Below are 17,025 nucleotides of genomic sequence, written 5' to 3'. Positions count from 1 at the left end.
AAGGATACAGTGATCACTGCAGGAAGTGATACAGTGAAATGGATACTTAACCTACATGGCATTATTAAACATTAAAGTTGTTCACTTTTCAGTCTCAAATTGCATTTAAATATCTGGACATATACAGTTTATATGGCCATGAGCAAACATTCATTTAAAATTATTACACTGTCTGTAGAACATGAAATTCACTTTAAAGAACATTATTTGTGGGTTATATTAATATAATAGCATTTTAAAAATCTGTTGATTATCATATAAGATCTCTAGCAGCAGAATAGAGTTGCTGCTGAATGAAAAATTGGCTACTTTACAAATTTCTTTTATAAAACTGTAAATGTCTTCTAGTTTTAAAATTCTGTGTTTTCCGCCGAGACTGGTTTGGCTCAATGGATAGATCGTCGGCTTGGGGACTGAAGGGTCCCGGGTTCGATTCCGGTCAAGGGCATGTACCTTGGTTGCGGGCATATCCCCAGTGGGGGGTGTGCAAGAGGCAGTTGATCGATGACTCTCTCTCATTGATGTTTCTAACTCTCTATCTCTCTCCCTTCCTCTCTGTACAAAATCAATAAAATATCAATATATTAAAAAATAAAATAAAATAAAATTCTGTGTTTTCCTTTTAAAATTACTTATTGATTTTTTAAAGATATTAACTCATTCATATTATAAACTTCGATGAAGGGGTTTCTTTTTTTTTTTTTTTAAATATATTTTATTGATTTTGTACAGAGAGGAAGGGAGAGAGTTAGAGAGCTAGAAACATCGATGAGAGAGAGTCATCGATCAGCTGCCTCTTGCACACCCCCCACTGGGGATATGCCCGCAACCAAGGTACATGCCCTTGACCGGAATCGAACCCGGGACCCTTCAGTCCCCAAGCCGACGCTCTCTAACCATTGAGCCAAAGCGGTCTTGGCTGAAGGGGTTTCTTTAGCAGTGGGTGTATATATATTTTAAAAAATATTTTACATTATATTGAATCTTAATTCACAATAAGGTAATTTAAATGTTTCTTAATTGGGCTTACTATCAACATCATAGAGGCACAAATGTTACAAAAACATTAATTGAAATGATTTTTGTAACAATGTTTTTTGTAACATTTTAGTGATTAGTCAACTAAATATCACATACCTAGTTAAATACTTCTAACTTATAAACTCCCACCTCCCTTTTAAAAAATATTTTTACTGATTTCAGAGAGGAAGGGAGAGGGAGAGAGAGATAGAAACAGTGTTGAGAGAGAATCATTGATAGGCTGCCTGCTGCACACCCCACACTGGGGATTTAGCCCACAATCCGGGCATATGCCCTGACTGGGAATCGAACCATGACCTCCTGGTTCATAGGTCAACCCTCAACCACTGATCCATGAGGGCCGGGCCTCTCTTTTTCTTTTCTTTTTTTATTTTTCTTTTATTATATTTTTGATTTTTTTTTCCCCCACAGAGAGGAGGGGAGAGGGATAGAGAGTTAGAAACACCAATGAGAGAGAAACATCGATTAGCTGCCTCCTGCGCACTGCCTACTTGGGATGTGCCTGCAACCAAGGTATATGCCCTTGACCGGAATCAAACCTGGGACCCTTCAGTCCGCAGGCCAACGTTCTATCCACTGTGCCACACCAGTTAAGGCCTCCTCTTTTTCTTATTTCCTATTCTTTTAATAGTTTCCTTTAGTCACTTACTGATTCATCCCCAAACTCTTTCACAATTGTTTAGAACTCCTCTCAGCACTTTTAACTGCATTTGATATTTAATCAATTTTATCTTGGAAATGTCTCTCTTGGGACCCTCTGACCTGTAGGCAAAATTTCTTGCTCCCTGGGCTTGCTTCATGGTATTCACCCTTACATCTCTCTTCAAGCATCATCCTGGAGATACCCTTGGCTTCTCTCTCTTGTCGGTATCACATCTTCCTCTTTCTTGGCTTATTCTTATCCTATATAATAAAAGCCTAATATTCTAAGTGTCTGATCATCCGTTCAACTAATCAAAGTATAATATTCTGTCCCAGCCAGTTTGGCTCAGTGGATAGACCATCGGCCTGTGGACTGAAGAGTCCCAAATTCAATTCTGGCCAAGGGCACATGCCTGGGTTGCGGGCTCAATCCCCAATAGGGGCCCTGTAGGAGGCAGCTGATCAGTGATTGTCATCATTGATGTTTCTATCTCTCTCTCTTCCTCTCCTTTCCTCTCTAAAATCAATAAAAATTAAAACACACACACACACACACACACACTCAAAATAAAACCTATAGAGGAAAATCTTTTAAAAAAAAGAAGCATAATATGCTAATGATATGCTAAGGCCACTCAACCAGTCACTATGATGTGCACTGACCACCAGAAAAAATAGTAGTGCTACAATATTGGCTATATTGGTACCTAGGAGGTGTGTATACCACTTTAGCCATATATAGTTCTCATTGGGCAGACATTCAGTTGGTCTGTTCTAAGCTTGCATAATGAAAATGAGTGGGAAATTGTACCAAGTATAGTTAGTATGCAGACAGTTTGTCTGGTGTTAAGGAAACATTAGTGTTAAGGCCTGGAAAGTGAAGGAAAGTAGTGGTGCACCGAACATTCTGCGATGGTGGGACTTTGCCTCTGGGCCTGGCTGACTTTAAACTGGGGTTCTAAGAGCTACTTTGAGCTTTTCCTTTCACTTCTTTTCTTTCCCATCCCTCATCTTTTTCTTGCTGACAGTCTTAACTGTCATAAGCATTTTTGCCAGGAAGGAAAAACAGGTGAAACTTCAATCTGCCCCACCCCTTTGCCAGTCATATCTGTGATGAAGAATAGCTTGGACAGGGAGGAAGAGAAGAAGTTGATATTGCTGGCTAAAGTTAAGTTTCTTAAAATAACTCATCTGCCTTTGCTTGCCCCATTTATAAATGATCATGAATAATTGGGAATTGACTCCATAAATAAGTACATGCAAGTTGAAGAAGCTTCAGAAAGGCTGTATTAGTCTTTCACCCTGTTTCAGCGTAGTTAGTAATTGGATTCATTCTTTTGCCCTGATGTCTGGTCAGCTACTGTATCAGCTTCCTGTGGCTGCTGTAACAAATCACCACAAACTGAGTGGATTAAAACAACAAATTTATTCTCGCAGTTCTGGAAGCCGAAAGTCCAAAATTAGTTTCACTCAATGTAAATCAAGGTGGCAGCAGGGCTCCCTCCAGAGGTTCTACTGCTTCACTCCAATCTCTGCCCACAGTCACTAGGGATCCAGGCCTCTTGGGGTCTGCTTGTGGCTTTGTGGCCTCAGGACTGCTGCTTCAGCTCAGGCAGCAACTCCCTGATAGAAGCAGGAAAGGGCAAAGAATAGAAAATACGTGTCTGTTTTCTAAGAAGCTTTCCGGAAGTCCTGTCTTACGGCTAGGCTTACATTTTGTTGGCCAGACTAGATCACATGGCCTCCCGTATCATTAAGGAGGCCAGGGATGTTTTTAGCTGGTACATTACACCTCCACTAGCAGGATTCTGTTGGTGTTAAGACAAAGAGAGAATGGCTATGGAATAGGCAGCTTGCAGCCTGTCCTAGTAGGCAATGAGAAGAGTTTACATTCCCACCTACAACTAGAAGGCTCTTGTGTATATGATCACATTAATCTTAGTTCATTCTCCAACATATATTGAGCAAACCTGTTCAGTTCCAGGCATATTTATAAGCACTGGGGTGTTGTTTACATTGATACTTGCTGTGTGGTAGACACTTGCTTAACTACTTTCATACATGTTATTTACATCATCTCTAATCTGCTATATTTTCTGCTCCTGGAGAAATCAACTCCATTTTCTATAGATGAGGCAACTGAGGATCCATGAGAATGGTTAATAATATCATTTTCCAGATTTAGAGATAAAATTTTAGAGCTTACAGTGGTATAGCTAATACATGGTAGAGCTTAATCACACCCATGTTTTCTGGTTCTAAGTTTAGTGCTAAATTATGCTTTGAATTGAATACACATACACACCTGTAACCCCCATCCACACCTTGCAAAGCTGTGAGAAAGTATCACCTTTAGCCAGGTAATGCTGGGTTTGAGTCTTATTTCTGCCAGGTATGGTTCTGTTATGTGATAGACAAATTATTGCATATTTGTGCTTCAGTGCTGTCGTTTGTAGAGCAGGGATAATGTCATCTGCCTTGCAGGGTTTTTGTGAGGATGAAATGAGATATAGGCCTATACCGCACCTATTCAGTAAATAGCAACTTTATAGTTGTTATTATGGTTGTGTTCATATTATAGGTCAAAATTGACTTTTTCTTTTCTGTTCTGTAGTAGGTGTGGTAATACTGAAAGAAATCACTTAGTTCTTAGGACTTTTCAAGTATTCATAATATCTCTCTGTGTGCCATAAATATGTGTTTTTCTACTAATTTCTTGATCTTTTTGCCAATTGTGATTAGTTTTTGCAGTTTGACAACAGATAGGAATAACTCATTTTCCCTCCTGTAATTGCTATAACAAATTACCACAAATCTGAGCTTTAGCAACAGACTTATCTTACAGTTCTGTAGGTCAGACGTGTGACAAAGGTCTTAGGGCTAAAATCAGGTGTTGGCAGGTTGGCATTCCTTTCTAGAGGCTCTGGGGGAATCTGTTATTTGCCCTTTTCAGTCATTACAGAGGCCGCCTGTGTCCCTTGGCTCATGGCCCCCCACCCCATCTTCAAAGCAATCATGTAATTATCTCTCCCTGCCCTGCTTCTATCGTTACATCTTCCTGACTCCTTCTACCCCCCTCTTCTACCTTTTTAAAGGCACTTGTGATTTCATTGGGCACATTTAGATAAAAAGAGACCCTCCCCATTCCCAAGGTCCGCTGCTTAGCAGACCTTTAATTCCCCTTTACCATAGTTGTAACCTAACTTAGTCACAAATTTTGAGGATTAGGATGTGCACATCTTTGGTGCACTACCCTGTTTCCCCAAAAATAAGACAATGTCTTATATTAATTTTTGCTCCCAAAGATGCGCTAGGTCTTATTTTCAGGGGATGTCTTATTTTTCCATGAAGAAGAATATGGTACACATTTATTGTTAAATGAAAATAAAGGAAATTTATTACCTGTATACGGTACGGTAGTACGGTAGTTGTCAACACAAACCAGACAAACTGAATCCTACAGTATCAAGAATTTACTCATTTATTCAATGATAATCATTCATCATCTTCTGGAACATCATCATAACAATCCAATTCTGAATTTCCTGGTGAATTTCTTGTGACTCCATTTCTTTCAGAATCAATGGACCAAATCTCTCATGTTTAGCCTAGGGGGGCCTTATTTTCGGGGGATGCCTTATATTTCACTCAGAAGGAAATCTGTAAGTAGGTCTTATTTTCGGGGAAACACGGCATTATTCTGCCCGCCACATCTCCATTCTCTCCAAAAGACTGAACTCAGTTTTAGCTTCAAAAAAATAAAAATAAATCTAAGAATGCTGTGGATACCTTTTTGTACACTTGAAGTCTGTTGATGTTGTAGTAGGAGAAAATAGGTATACCTGGGTTTTCTTGGCTTAGCTGCTGCAGGCTGTGAGGATGCAAGGGAGCGAAGGGGAAATAGTGAAGATCCTGGCCCTGGAGGCCCTCGGAGGCCCTCGGGTAAACCCCTAAGGAGAGTTGCCTAGCAGCTACATAGTTCTAGGGATGTTTTATTTTATATTTTTTTCTTACCTTTTCTCTTATCCATGACTTACTCTTTTATGTTTGCAAAGTTAAAACATTTGTAGGAAGCTGTGGATTTTCTTAATATTTGTAATGATACACAGTAGTTCTCCCTCTACTCCCTCTCACCCCCCATATGATCTCCAGTAAATGCCTAAAACTGTGGGTAGTAATGAACCCTATACTATATTTTTTCCTATACATATAGACCCATGATAAAGTTTATGGATTCTCTTTGGCATATCCAAATTGCCACTATCACTCTTGTGCTTTGGGGCCATTTTTACCAGTAAGTAAAATAAGTGTTATTTGACACAAGCCCTGCAGTACTGTGAGTCAGTCTGATAACTGAGACAGGCGGGCAGTGTATATACTCAGTGTGGATATGATTCGTGTCTGGTGTTGGACTGCGCAAGATTTCAGCACTCTACTCAGAATACAGCGCACTTTAAAATGTACATATTGGCCTGGCTGGAGTGACTCAGTGGTTGAGCATCGACCTTTGAACCAGGAAATCATAGTTTGATTCCTGGTCAGGGCACATGCCCGGATTGCGGGTTCGATCCCCAGTGTGGAGCGGCGGGAAGCAACCAATTGATGATGCTCCCTCATCTTTGATGTTTCTGTCTCTCCTTCCCTGTTCTACCCTTTCTGGAATCAATAAAAACATATTTCATAGTAAATAAATAAAATGTACAAATTGTTTATTTTTGGAATTTTTCATTTAATATTTTTGAGCTGCAATTGACTGCAGGTAACGGAAAGTGCAGGAAGTGAAAATGTAATAAGGGTGACTGCTGTATTTGAGTAATTAAATTCTTTGAAGGAGATACTCTAAAAATCAAAGCATTAGTAATATATGATTGAATAATTTTTCTAATTTGTTGCTTGAGTTCGTTATTTTAATTCAGTTTATTACTTGAACTCGTTTTTCCACTTCAGTAATTCTTGCTGGTGTCTGAAATATGTTATATGAACCAGTTTTCCTAAGTGAAAAGCTTAGTCTTTCTAGTCATTCATCCATTTGTCCAATCAGCAAGTATTACCATGTGCTAGGCTTAGGCTCTCTTGCTTGGCTCTGGGAACATGTTGGTAAGTTCGACATGGTCCCTTCTTTCATGGAGTTCAGTCTAGTAGGGCTGTCAGCATACAGTTAACAAAGTGAGTAGGACTGAAAATCAAACTTGCAACATTTTCCTTTGTCTTTTTTATGATTATGTCACTACATTATTTTAAAATACTTCAAAATAATGTGATATAAATTTGAAATGTAACTGTGATTGCTATTTACAATATAAATTAATGTTTCTTGCTTATTTGAAATAATTTAGAGTTTAGGCTGCTTTCTGAAATGAATTTTTAAGCAGATATCATTTTTTAAGCTTTTCTCAATATTTAATGAAGTCAAAGATTTCTTTTTTGTAAATGAAATTTCCAATAACTCTTTCTTATGTACAATGTTACTTAAGATGTTTCTAATAAAGGAAGGCCTAACACTGATTTTCATGTTTGCTTTTTTAGGAATGTTTTAAAGGAAGTTGGGCTACTCACAAGTTACTACATAAGAAAGCAAGTAAGTGAAATCATACATCTCTAGACTGTATGTTTTAGAAGTGGCTTTTGTGTGAAAGATAAGAATTCTTCCAGTTCTGAAAGTGTATGTTTGAATATTCAGAAAGTGCATATTTGAATATTCTAAGAGTGTAATTCAACAGCTAGAATTTGAACATATTGTTTATTCTTTATGGTGCGTAATCATGTAAAAAGTGTGGTTGAGTAATATATTTGTTGACATTGTTATATGACATGTGACATGAAAACATGAATGGTTGCTGGGATAAGCTTGAGTGATACCTGAGAAGGTCTGCTCTTTGGCACCGTCTTTCCTTTGCTAGAAATGCTTGCTTATTGTGGGCTGGGAGACATGAGCTGTCAGGCTTTATTTAGCCTGATCTCTTGTTTTTGTTTAGCTTGAATTTTGATGGCTTTTCTACTCAAAAGTCAGTTACTTCAGGTTTTTTGGTCATGTTATGTTATTACTTCCACTCTGATGTTTAATTTGTTCTTACGATGTTACTTTGTGAGACACCATGAAGTGAAACTGTCGGCTGCTGTTTTAGCTATTGCTGTCACCCACCGCGGTGTCTCTGATTGAAATGGCCTTTCCTGCTCTGGCCATTCATCTTGTAAATTCATGTCATTAGTGTGGCTGGCTTAAGACAGACAACCCATCACAATTACCTGAAAATTGGCAGGGCGTTTCTGTTCTTATGCATTGCAATCCTGATAGATGAACGCTTGTCAGACAGACAGCACATGGTCCTCGGTATAAGGGTTTTGTTTCAGCTTACTGACCTTGGTATTTTTTTATTATTTATCTCCTTGTGTGTTTTTTTCTTTTTTAAGGAATTTGTTCATTTAATAAAGTTTGATAGATTGTTTTATATCAACAGTTTAAAAAATATTTTCTGTGCTTGTGCAAAGTGAAGTCTACATTTAATGGAAATGCTAGACTATTGTGGGAGGAAATGTGGTTAGAGAGGAGGAAAGCTGATTGTGAATAAATGAGTTTCTCAAAGCATAAAAGGCAGAATTTGTTACCTCAAATCAAATATAGAAATTGATTTTAAGTAATGTCATTTAGTTTTATTCACTCATAGATAAAATGCTGTATTTCTAATTGTTTGGTATTTTAGAGCTCTTTAAGCCAGTTATTAATATTTTATTTTTTTTTATTTTTTTTATATTTTTTTATATATACTTTATTGATTTCCCTACTGAGAGGAAGGGAGAGAGACAGAGAGCTAGAAACATCTATGAGAGAGAAACATCGACAAGCTGCCTCCTGCACACCCCCCACCGGGGATGCGCCCGCAACCAATGTACATGCCCTTGACCAGAATCGAACCTGGGACCTTTCAGTCCGCAGACCGACGCTCTACCACTGAGCCAAACCGGTTTCGGACAGTTATTAATATTTTATAAGCAGGAGGTTAAAGCATAGGTGAGTGAAGGGTTGAGGTGAAGCAGTATGTTAGTAAAACAGCTTAGAATGAATCTGCACCCCAACCTTTTGTTAACTAACTGAAATGTGCCTCTTTCTTCAATACTGGATTTCCAAGGGTGAGTTATTTCATTAAAACCTGTACTACAAGAGAATTAAACTACTGATGTGCCCCAAGTGAAAATAACATAATTATTAACTGCATTGAACTGAGGCCATTGGGTTTTACTTGTACCGTGGTGTTTAGTGTGATGTCCTCTTGGGTCTTTTGAGGTAATTTTCTTCAGTGGGTGCGTCTCATATTCTTGATCCCTTTGAGCTGTGTTGGATAGAGACAACCCTCAGCTGACGAGCCCTGTATCTTTCCCCTAATAAATTGATCCCGATTACACCACTGAGGATGACAGTCCTAGAAGAGAGAATGTCTGGGGAAGGGTCCTCGCTGGAACTAAGATTACTGGAAAAGGAATTAGGGGGAAAGAATATTAGTTAGGAAGGAACAGGGCATCATAAAACATAGCAACTTATTCCAAGAAATAATAGTGAGATAAGATATCAAGTAGTTTATGTCATGAGATGACATGCTTAGGCCTTTTTCCTTTTTTTTTTTTTTAAGATGTAGTGTGCACTGATCTCTAATTAAGGATGCCCGATTTATATGTTTGCCCATGTGGGATATTTCTGTAATTTGCTTTTAATGTCTTTGGTTTTGGCATTAGAGTAATTTTATTTCTCATACAATGCAAAGCGTTCCCTCCTCTTTTGTTTTCTGGAAAAGATTGTACACATTGGTGTTATTTCTTCCTTAAATGTTTAGTAGAATTCACCAGTGAAATCATACGGACCTTTCTTGATTGCAGAAGCTAATCAGATCTTAGGAAAATTTCAAGTGTGAATTAAATAAATGATTCAAGGACAGGACTTTTTTTTAAAAAAATTATTTTTTGCGATGTATTTTTATTGTTTTCAGAGAGCAAGGGAGAGGGAGAGAGAGATAGGAACATCAGTGATGAGAGACAATCATTGATCTGCCTCCTTTACGCCCCCTTCTGCGGATCAAGCCCACAACCAGGCATGTGCCCTTGACTAGAATCGAATCCGGGACCCTACAGTCTGCATGCTGGCGCTCTATCCACTGAACAAACCAGCTAGAGCCAGGACTTATTTTTGTGTGTGATAGTAAGGACCAGTTAGATTACAAAGGCATCAAAGGCACACAGTGCTGAAGCTTAGGTGCCTATTTCCTGCCAGAATGGAGATAGTAGCGTTTCACATCTTCATACTCTATTATCCTATATTCTTTTTATGTATCACTGATTTATTCAGTGTGCTTGTCTCCCATTTCTTAAAGAGGTGGAAGCATTTGATAGATGTCTTTTGAGTAGCCAAAAAAAATGCTGTAAAAATTCCTTTAAAAAACAATAACAAACCAAATCTCAATAATCACTCCTCTACCCTCAAAACTAGAGTGCTTGATTTTTGGATTGCAGAGTGAAGGTTTTATGTAATGTTTCAGAATTGATTCTACCAAAGCTTTGTGAGCATACATTACTTTGAGCTCACCTTCAAAATGCTGAAATTTTGTCTGTTGTGAGGATTAAGCAAACAAATCCATGTAAAATACTGAGCATGCGTACAGTGCACATAGTAAGTGCTCCATAGCTACTTAATAGTCATTTCTCGAAGAACTGAGTCAGACTTGTGATCAGATGATCCTGTCTTATGCAAAGCTTAGGTATATTGTTGTGTCAGCTGACCAGAGGAGGCAGCCTGCACAGAACCTTTTAAAGACTAAAGCCTGGATAGGATGTATCCCCAGATGTGTGTGTGTGAGACTCAGTTTTCAGGTATTATTTACACTGTCCTGTGCTTTCACAGCTTTTTGAAAAACATCAGTTAATTTGCAATTTTGTTACCAACCCCAAGTCCAGTTCAGCTGAATTAGATGTCCATTACATGTCTAACACTTAGGGCTCAGCTCAAATTGATCCTAAAATGTAAATGAACTGACTATTGAAGTGTACATTTTCCTAATAAGTTATTCAAAAAGAACTTGCCAAATTTCAATCTCATCTAGGAATCTTTGGTTGTATGTATTATTTGAGGTCTGCTTTTAATTCTCTTTTGAAAATAGATTGTGGAAAACTTGAAATGCTGATCAGCTGGAAGCTTTGAAAGGTTTTATCTTTCTTTTTCCTTGCTCCCTCCGCAGGAGTGTGTTAAAACAAAACCTGCATCTTGTTATTCTGCCCTATGTTTCAGGTGAAAATTGTTCTCATTCCAGACAAAAGCACTTGATTCTTCTCATAGCTGAAGCAGGCATCAGTGGACCTGCATCTCTAATTTTCTGTAATGTTTGACCCTGAGGCAATGAATGCAGTCCAGTTTTGTCCTGGGGTGAGAGACAGTTTTCCTATTGACATTAACATTCACAGTGGCTTTCTTCAATTCCTTAGGGAGAAAGATACTAAAAATTCAGTAGCACAGGAGAGCTTTTCTTTTGTTTTTCCATTATTTTTAAAAAATATATATTTTATTGATTTTTTTACAAAGAGGAAGGGAGAGAGATAGTTAGAAACATTGATGAGAGAGACTAATCAATCAGCTGCCTCTTGCACACCCCCCACTGGGGATATGCCCGTAACCAAGGTACATGTCCTTGACCGGAATCGAACCTGGGACCCTTCAGTCCCCAAGCCGACGCTCTATCCATTCAGCCAAACCGGTTTCGGCTGTTTTTCCATTCTTATTCTTTTGTGTTTCTGCACTTTATATGTAATATTATCATTGTATTATCTTCCAGAGTAATGCAAATGGATTGGCTACTGGAACCTCCCCTTACCTCAGTTTCCTCATCTGTAAAATGAGGAAATTTGACTGGATTGTCTTTTTGTTGTTTTTATTGACTTCAGTCACCATGCTGTACATTCCATCTCTAGAACATATTTCTTTTTTTAAAAAATATATATTTTATTGATTTTGTACAGAGAGGAAGGGAGAGAGATAGAGAGTTAGAAACATCGATGAGAGAGAGTCATCGATCAGCTGCCTCTTGCACACCCCCTACTGGGGATATGCCCGCAACCAAGGTACATGCCCTTGACCGGAATCGAACCCGGGACCCTTCAGTCCCCAAGCGGATGCTCTATCCATTGAGCCAAACCGGTCTCGGCTTAGAACATATTTCTTATAACTAGAATTTTGTATCTTTTAACCACCTTCATCCATTTCACCATTCCTCACTAGCTTAATATGGTATGGTTTCATCTTTTCTTCCCCATTTTGTACTTTAAATATATTTAAATGTAAAGGGGGAGTTTTATTTTTCTCATGTACTTCTCTACAATTGCCTAAAGCCTGACTTTCAAAACTTGTGATAGCATGGCAGTAATCAGGAAAAGATGTGTTGCCTTGGGAGGTATATAGATTGACACTGGAGGGATTTAATTCCTGCTATTCAAGGTCTATTTAGTGTTTGTTTGTATGTTTGTTTGTTTTGTGTGTGTGTGTGTGTGTGTGTGTGTGTGTGTGTGTGTGTGTTTTTGCTTTGTTTTGTTTTGTTTTTCATTGTAGATGGAGGTACAGTTTGCTGATGTGAGATACCATAGAGAGTCTGGTCTGTTATGTATGAAAAGGAGTCTTAGGTACATTTCACTAAATGCAACATTATGTATTAATAACTGTAACCTGGTAACTGGTATGTTTGTGTGTGTGTGTGTGTGTGTGTGTGTGTGTAATTCTTAAATTTTTCTACTGAGGTTTCAGTGATTTTTTTACTGATTGTTCTCTCCCCTCATCTGTACCTTAAAAAAAAAATTAATTTCAGAGAGGAAGGAAGAGAGAAACATCAATGATGAGAGAGAATTATTGATTGGCTGCCTCCTGCATGCCCCACACTGGGGATCGAGCCCACAACCTGGGCATGTGCCCTTGACTGGAATCGAACCTGGGTCCTTTCAGTCCGCAGGCCAACACTCTATCCACTGAGCCAAACCAATTAGGGCTATCTTTACCTTTTTCTAATTTCTTCTGTTACCCCTGAACTGAGAAAAGGCAAATGATGCTCATAAATTTTTCAAAGCAATTTGAAATATTGCCTTGGCTCAGACTTTATATGTACTTCAAAACGGGCTTCCTATAAATTGGTCTTGTAGAGATTTAGCATTTGCTTGAGGACAGGAGTTCTAGTATGAGCTGTTCCTAGTCAATAATTATAACAACTTACAATATGGTTAGCTTGGGCTTTTTCTCACAAGACACTCAGATCTTTGAGGTATCATAGGGTTTTTAACATAGCAAGAAAACATTAGCTCTGGTGAGATAGGCTAAGGCAGGAGTTCGTTGGGTTTTTGTACCTGTACTCTTTGGTGTGGTGTTCACACAAGTTATAGTTAAAGAATGCTGCTGCTCAGTAGTTTGACCACTGAAGCATTTCTTCCTCTGTCCTTTCTCTCATCCATCTATCATGTAGAAGATGAAAAGGCAAAGCGGGAATTGTCTTCCTGGAGTCTAGAAGGTGATATTAATACTGACCCATGGGCAGGTTATCGATACACGGGTAAACTCCGACCACATTATCCACTGGTGAGTAAATAAGGTAATACACATTTAACGTTCTTAAAACCAATTTGCAGTTTACTAAAAATGATACCTGTAATTTGTATTTCAATTATGAATTATATAATCAGGATTAAGTTCACATTCTAGCTCTTTTTATGGAACATTATTTAGAAGTTAATAGGGATAACTGGCAATTCTAGAAGAAGAAAAAATTTTTAGATGAAAGGATTAAAACTTCTTTAATCTTAAAAAAAGGAAATAGTAGAATAGATATTTTCTGGCTGGCATGGTGGTAGTGTATATTGCTTACCTTTCTAAAATTGTTTAACGTGATATATTTCTACCTTAATTTTGATAGGGCTTTCCTGCCACTCCCACTCCTTCCTATGTTCTTGTCAGATGGGCTTCAGCATGTTAACATAGGAATCCATTTAATTTGAAATCAATTTACCATCCACAAATATTGGCTTTTTTTTTTTTTACTGATTTTTAAAAAAATAAAAAATACATCTTTAAAAAATTTGGGCATATATCAACATTGTGAGAACATCTTTTTAATACTAGCTCCCAGAGATAATAATAAACATAATGGTGTATATTTACTTAGAGATATAATTTTTTGTTGCTGATAATTTGCCAGCTGGTTCGGAACAACATGGGCACCTGCTGTCTGCTTGTGATGTTAATAGCCCTGGCCACCCTCCCCACTTAGGATATTTAAGTGGCATTAGAACTAGGAAAATTAAGTTTAATCTTCATGAAATAGACATATTGTGATAATTAAGGTGTCATTTAAAACTTCTTTTATTTAAATGAAATGAATGAACTTTTTAGTGTTTTTCCTCACTTTTATTTTCTTTGTTAGTAATTTTTTAAATTAAAATATATATTTTATTGATTTTTTTTACAGAGAGGAAGGGAAAGAGATAGTTGGAAACATTGATGAGAGAGAAACATCCATCAGCTGCCTCCTGCACACCCCCTATTGGGCATGTGCCCACAACCAAAGTACATGCCCTTGACTGGAATCGAACCTGGGACCCTTGAGTCCTCAGGCCAATGCTCTATCCACTGAGCCAAACCAGTTAGGGCCTTTGTTAGTAAATTTTAATAGTGATGATTAATTTCAGATTTGAATTGGTTTTAACTAACATATATCTTTTGATGTTTTTAGATGCCAACTAGGCCTGTGCCAAGTTATATTCAAAGACCAGATTATGCTGATCATCCTTTAGGTGAGTTTTACGATGCTGATTCCTCAGTTTTCAGCTTGTGAGCCTGATGACCACTGCAAAGAAAGGAGTGCTTTTCTGTGGAGAAATTTTTCAGTGCTGGATTTCTTTTTATTGTTTGTTTTAGTGCTGAATTTCTAGTAAATGTAAACATAACCTTTTAAACTAGAACATTTGAGAAAATTAAAGACTCTTCTTTGAAGAAATCTATCCAATTCTGAAAACGTTTAGATGTTAAGACTACATTCAACATAATATTGGATCTTGTGTTTTTATATCAAATTCTAAATTTAAAAAAACATTTTGATTTAACATGTTCTATACTTTAATTACATAAAATGTATTTAGATAAAAACAGATTCTGGAGGCTTCAAATGATTGCCTAACTAAAGACTGGTCTATAGAAGTAATAGAACCTAGTGTTATTGGCAATGATTATAGTAATACTGGTGATGATTCTGTAAGTGATATTTTTTCATAACTATATGTCAGGCACTATGCTAAGTTCTCAGATGTTACTCCTGGGGTGGATTCTGTTGTCTTCTCCATTTTACAGATAATGAAGGTGAGAGACTCAGAGAAAAGAGGTAATTTGTAGCACGAGTGGAGCAGTCTCTGATCGGGGCCTGTAGGCATAATTTAGGTTGGATTATTTGATATTTTGCATGTCAAAAATGATTGAATATTCATTTTCATGTGGTTTAATCTGTTAAGCTAAGTTGCCTTTGCTTTGTTCTCTAAGAAGTGGGGAACCATATCACATTTTTATGAATATAATTTTGAAACTTAGTTAAACCTCACTATTTCAGATACATTGAAGGAAAAGATAGTCTGAATGATAGATATCTCTTGAGGATGTATAAGTTCATTACTCTGTTTAATATTTTTTTTAAATAGTTTTCTTATTGATTTCAGAGAGAGGGAGGAAGAAGGAGAGAGAGATTAGAAACATCAGTGATGATAGAGAATCATTGATCGGCTGCCTTCTACTGGGAATTGAGACTGTAACCCAGGCATGTGCCCTGCCCTGTTCATGGGTTGATGCTCAACTACAGGGCTGGGCTGTATTTAATGTTTTTTAATGTAGGTTTTTTTTTTTTGTTTTTTTTAAAATATATTTTATTGATTTTTTTTACAGAGAGGAAGGGAGAGAGATAGAGAGCTAGAAACGTAGATGAGAGAAACATCGACCAGCTGCCTCTTGCACACTCCCTACCGGGGATGTGCCCGCAACCAATGTACATGCCCCTGACCGGAATCGAACCTGGGACCTTACAGTCCGTAGACCGATGCTCTACCCACTGAGCCAAACCGGTTTCAGCTATTTTTTAATGTAGTTTTAAAATCAACATAGATGTGGTAAATTCTGATAGGATAAAATGTTACATAGTGAAAAGTAAGTCATACTCCCCAGAGGTAAAATCATTATTAACAGTTTCTTGCCAATTTTCCAGAGATATTTTATATGTGTATGCACATTAGCCCCTCACCCTAATTATATACAGTAGGACCAAACCATATACATCTTTTCACCATGCTTTATTCTTTTTTATTTTCACCTTGTTTTAATGACAAGTATGTGGATACATCATAAATTTATTAAACCAGGCTCCTCCTACTAATGTATGTTTAGATTATTTCCAAGTTTTTACTTGTTTGACTGTAGTAATTATTGCATGTGAGAGTATTTCTGTAGGTCAGTTGTCTAAAGTAAAATACCTAGATCAAGAAATACATTATTTTTTTATTTTGAGAGTTATAACAAATTTAAGCAATTTTGCCAGTTGTCATTTTTATTAAAAACCATAAAGGAGTCTTTTGTTCCTTATCTTCCCTAACATAGTGTGTTTTCAAGCTATATGAATTGTGCTAATCTGAAAGATGATATTTTGTGTTACTTTAATTTGTATTTTTAAATTATGAAGAAGATTAAGCATCTTTTTATACATCTGTCTATTCCTCTTAGCCTTTTCCCAATTAGGTTACTAGTTTTTTCCATTCTGATTTATAAGTGTTCTTTCTCTACTAAGGAAAATAATCCTTTGATGTGTGTTCTATAAAAGGTTTTTCCCTATTGAACATTTTGTCTTTGTTTATAGCATTATATTTATGGCAAACTTTCAACATTTTTCTGTAATAAAATTTACCAGTGTTTTCTTTGAGGTGTTTAGAGCTTAGTAACATAGGAGAAGACTTTTTTTGGTTCAGAGATTATTATAAAATGACTAAAGGCCCGGTGCACGAAATTCATGCAAGAGCAGGCCTTCCTTCCCCGGCTGCCGGCCCTGGCTTCCCTCCGGCACCCGGGACTGGGGCTTCCCTCTGGCCGCCGGCAGCCTCAGGATTAGGAATTTAATACAAATGTAACTTTATTTTTCCCCTGAAGAATATCTGGTTGTCACACCACAAGTTATTTTATTTAAAATACCAGTTCTTTTTTTTCTCCCTCATAATTTAAAATGCAGCCTATACAATTGTATTAAATTCTCACATGTCTTTGAGTCTGTTTTTGGATTCTGTTCTGTTTCATTTACCCATTTG

The 17,025-nt window shown here is 37.3% G+C and overlaps 1 protein-coding gene across 1 annotated transcript in view; it reads left to right on the top strand.

Moving 5' to 3' along the window:
* Positions 1-17,025, top strand: part of METAP1 (methionyl aminopeptidase 1) — a 66,749-nt gene that overhangs the window by 27,491 nt on the left and 22,233 nt on the right. Inside the window, exons 2-4 of the mRNA XM_084895512.1 lie at positions 7,210-7,261; positions 13,164-13,276; positions 14,427-14,487. Of these exons, the coding sequence (XP_084751638.1) occupies positions 7,210-7,261; positions 13,164-13,276; positions 14,427-14,487 (226 nt within the window). The remainder of the gene's footprint in view (positions 1-7,209; positions 7,262-13,163; positions 13,277-14,426; positions 14,488-17,025) is intronic.

The sequence above is a fragment of the Pipistrellus hanaki genome (genome assembly GCF_964339955.1).
Source record: "Pipistrellus hanaki genome assembly, chromosome: 1".
Lineage (NCBI taxonomy): Eukaryota > Metazoa > Chordata > Mammalia > Chiroptera > Vespertilionidae > Pipistrellus > Pipistrellus hanaki.
This window is presented reverse-complemented; position numbering and strand designations above follow the sequence as displayed.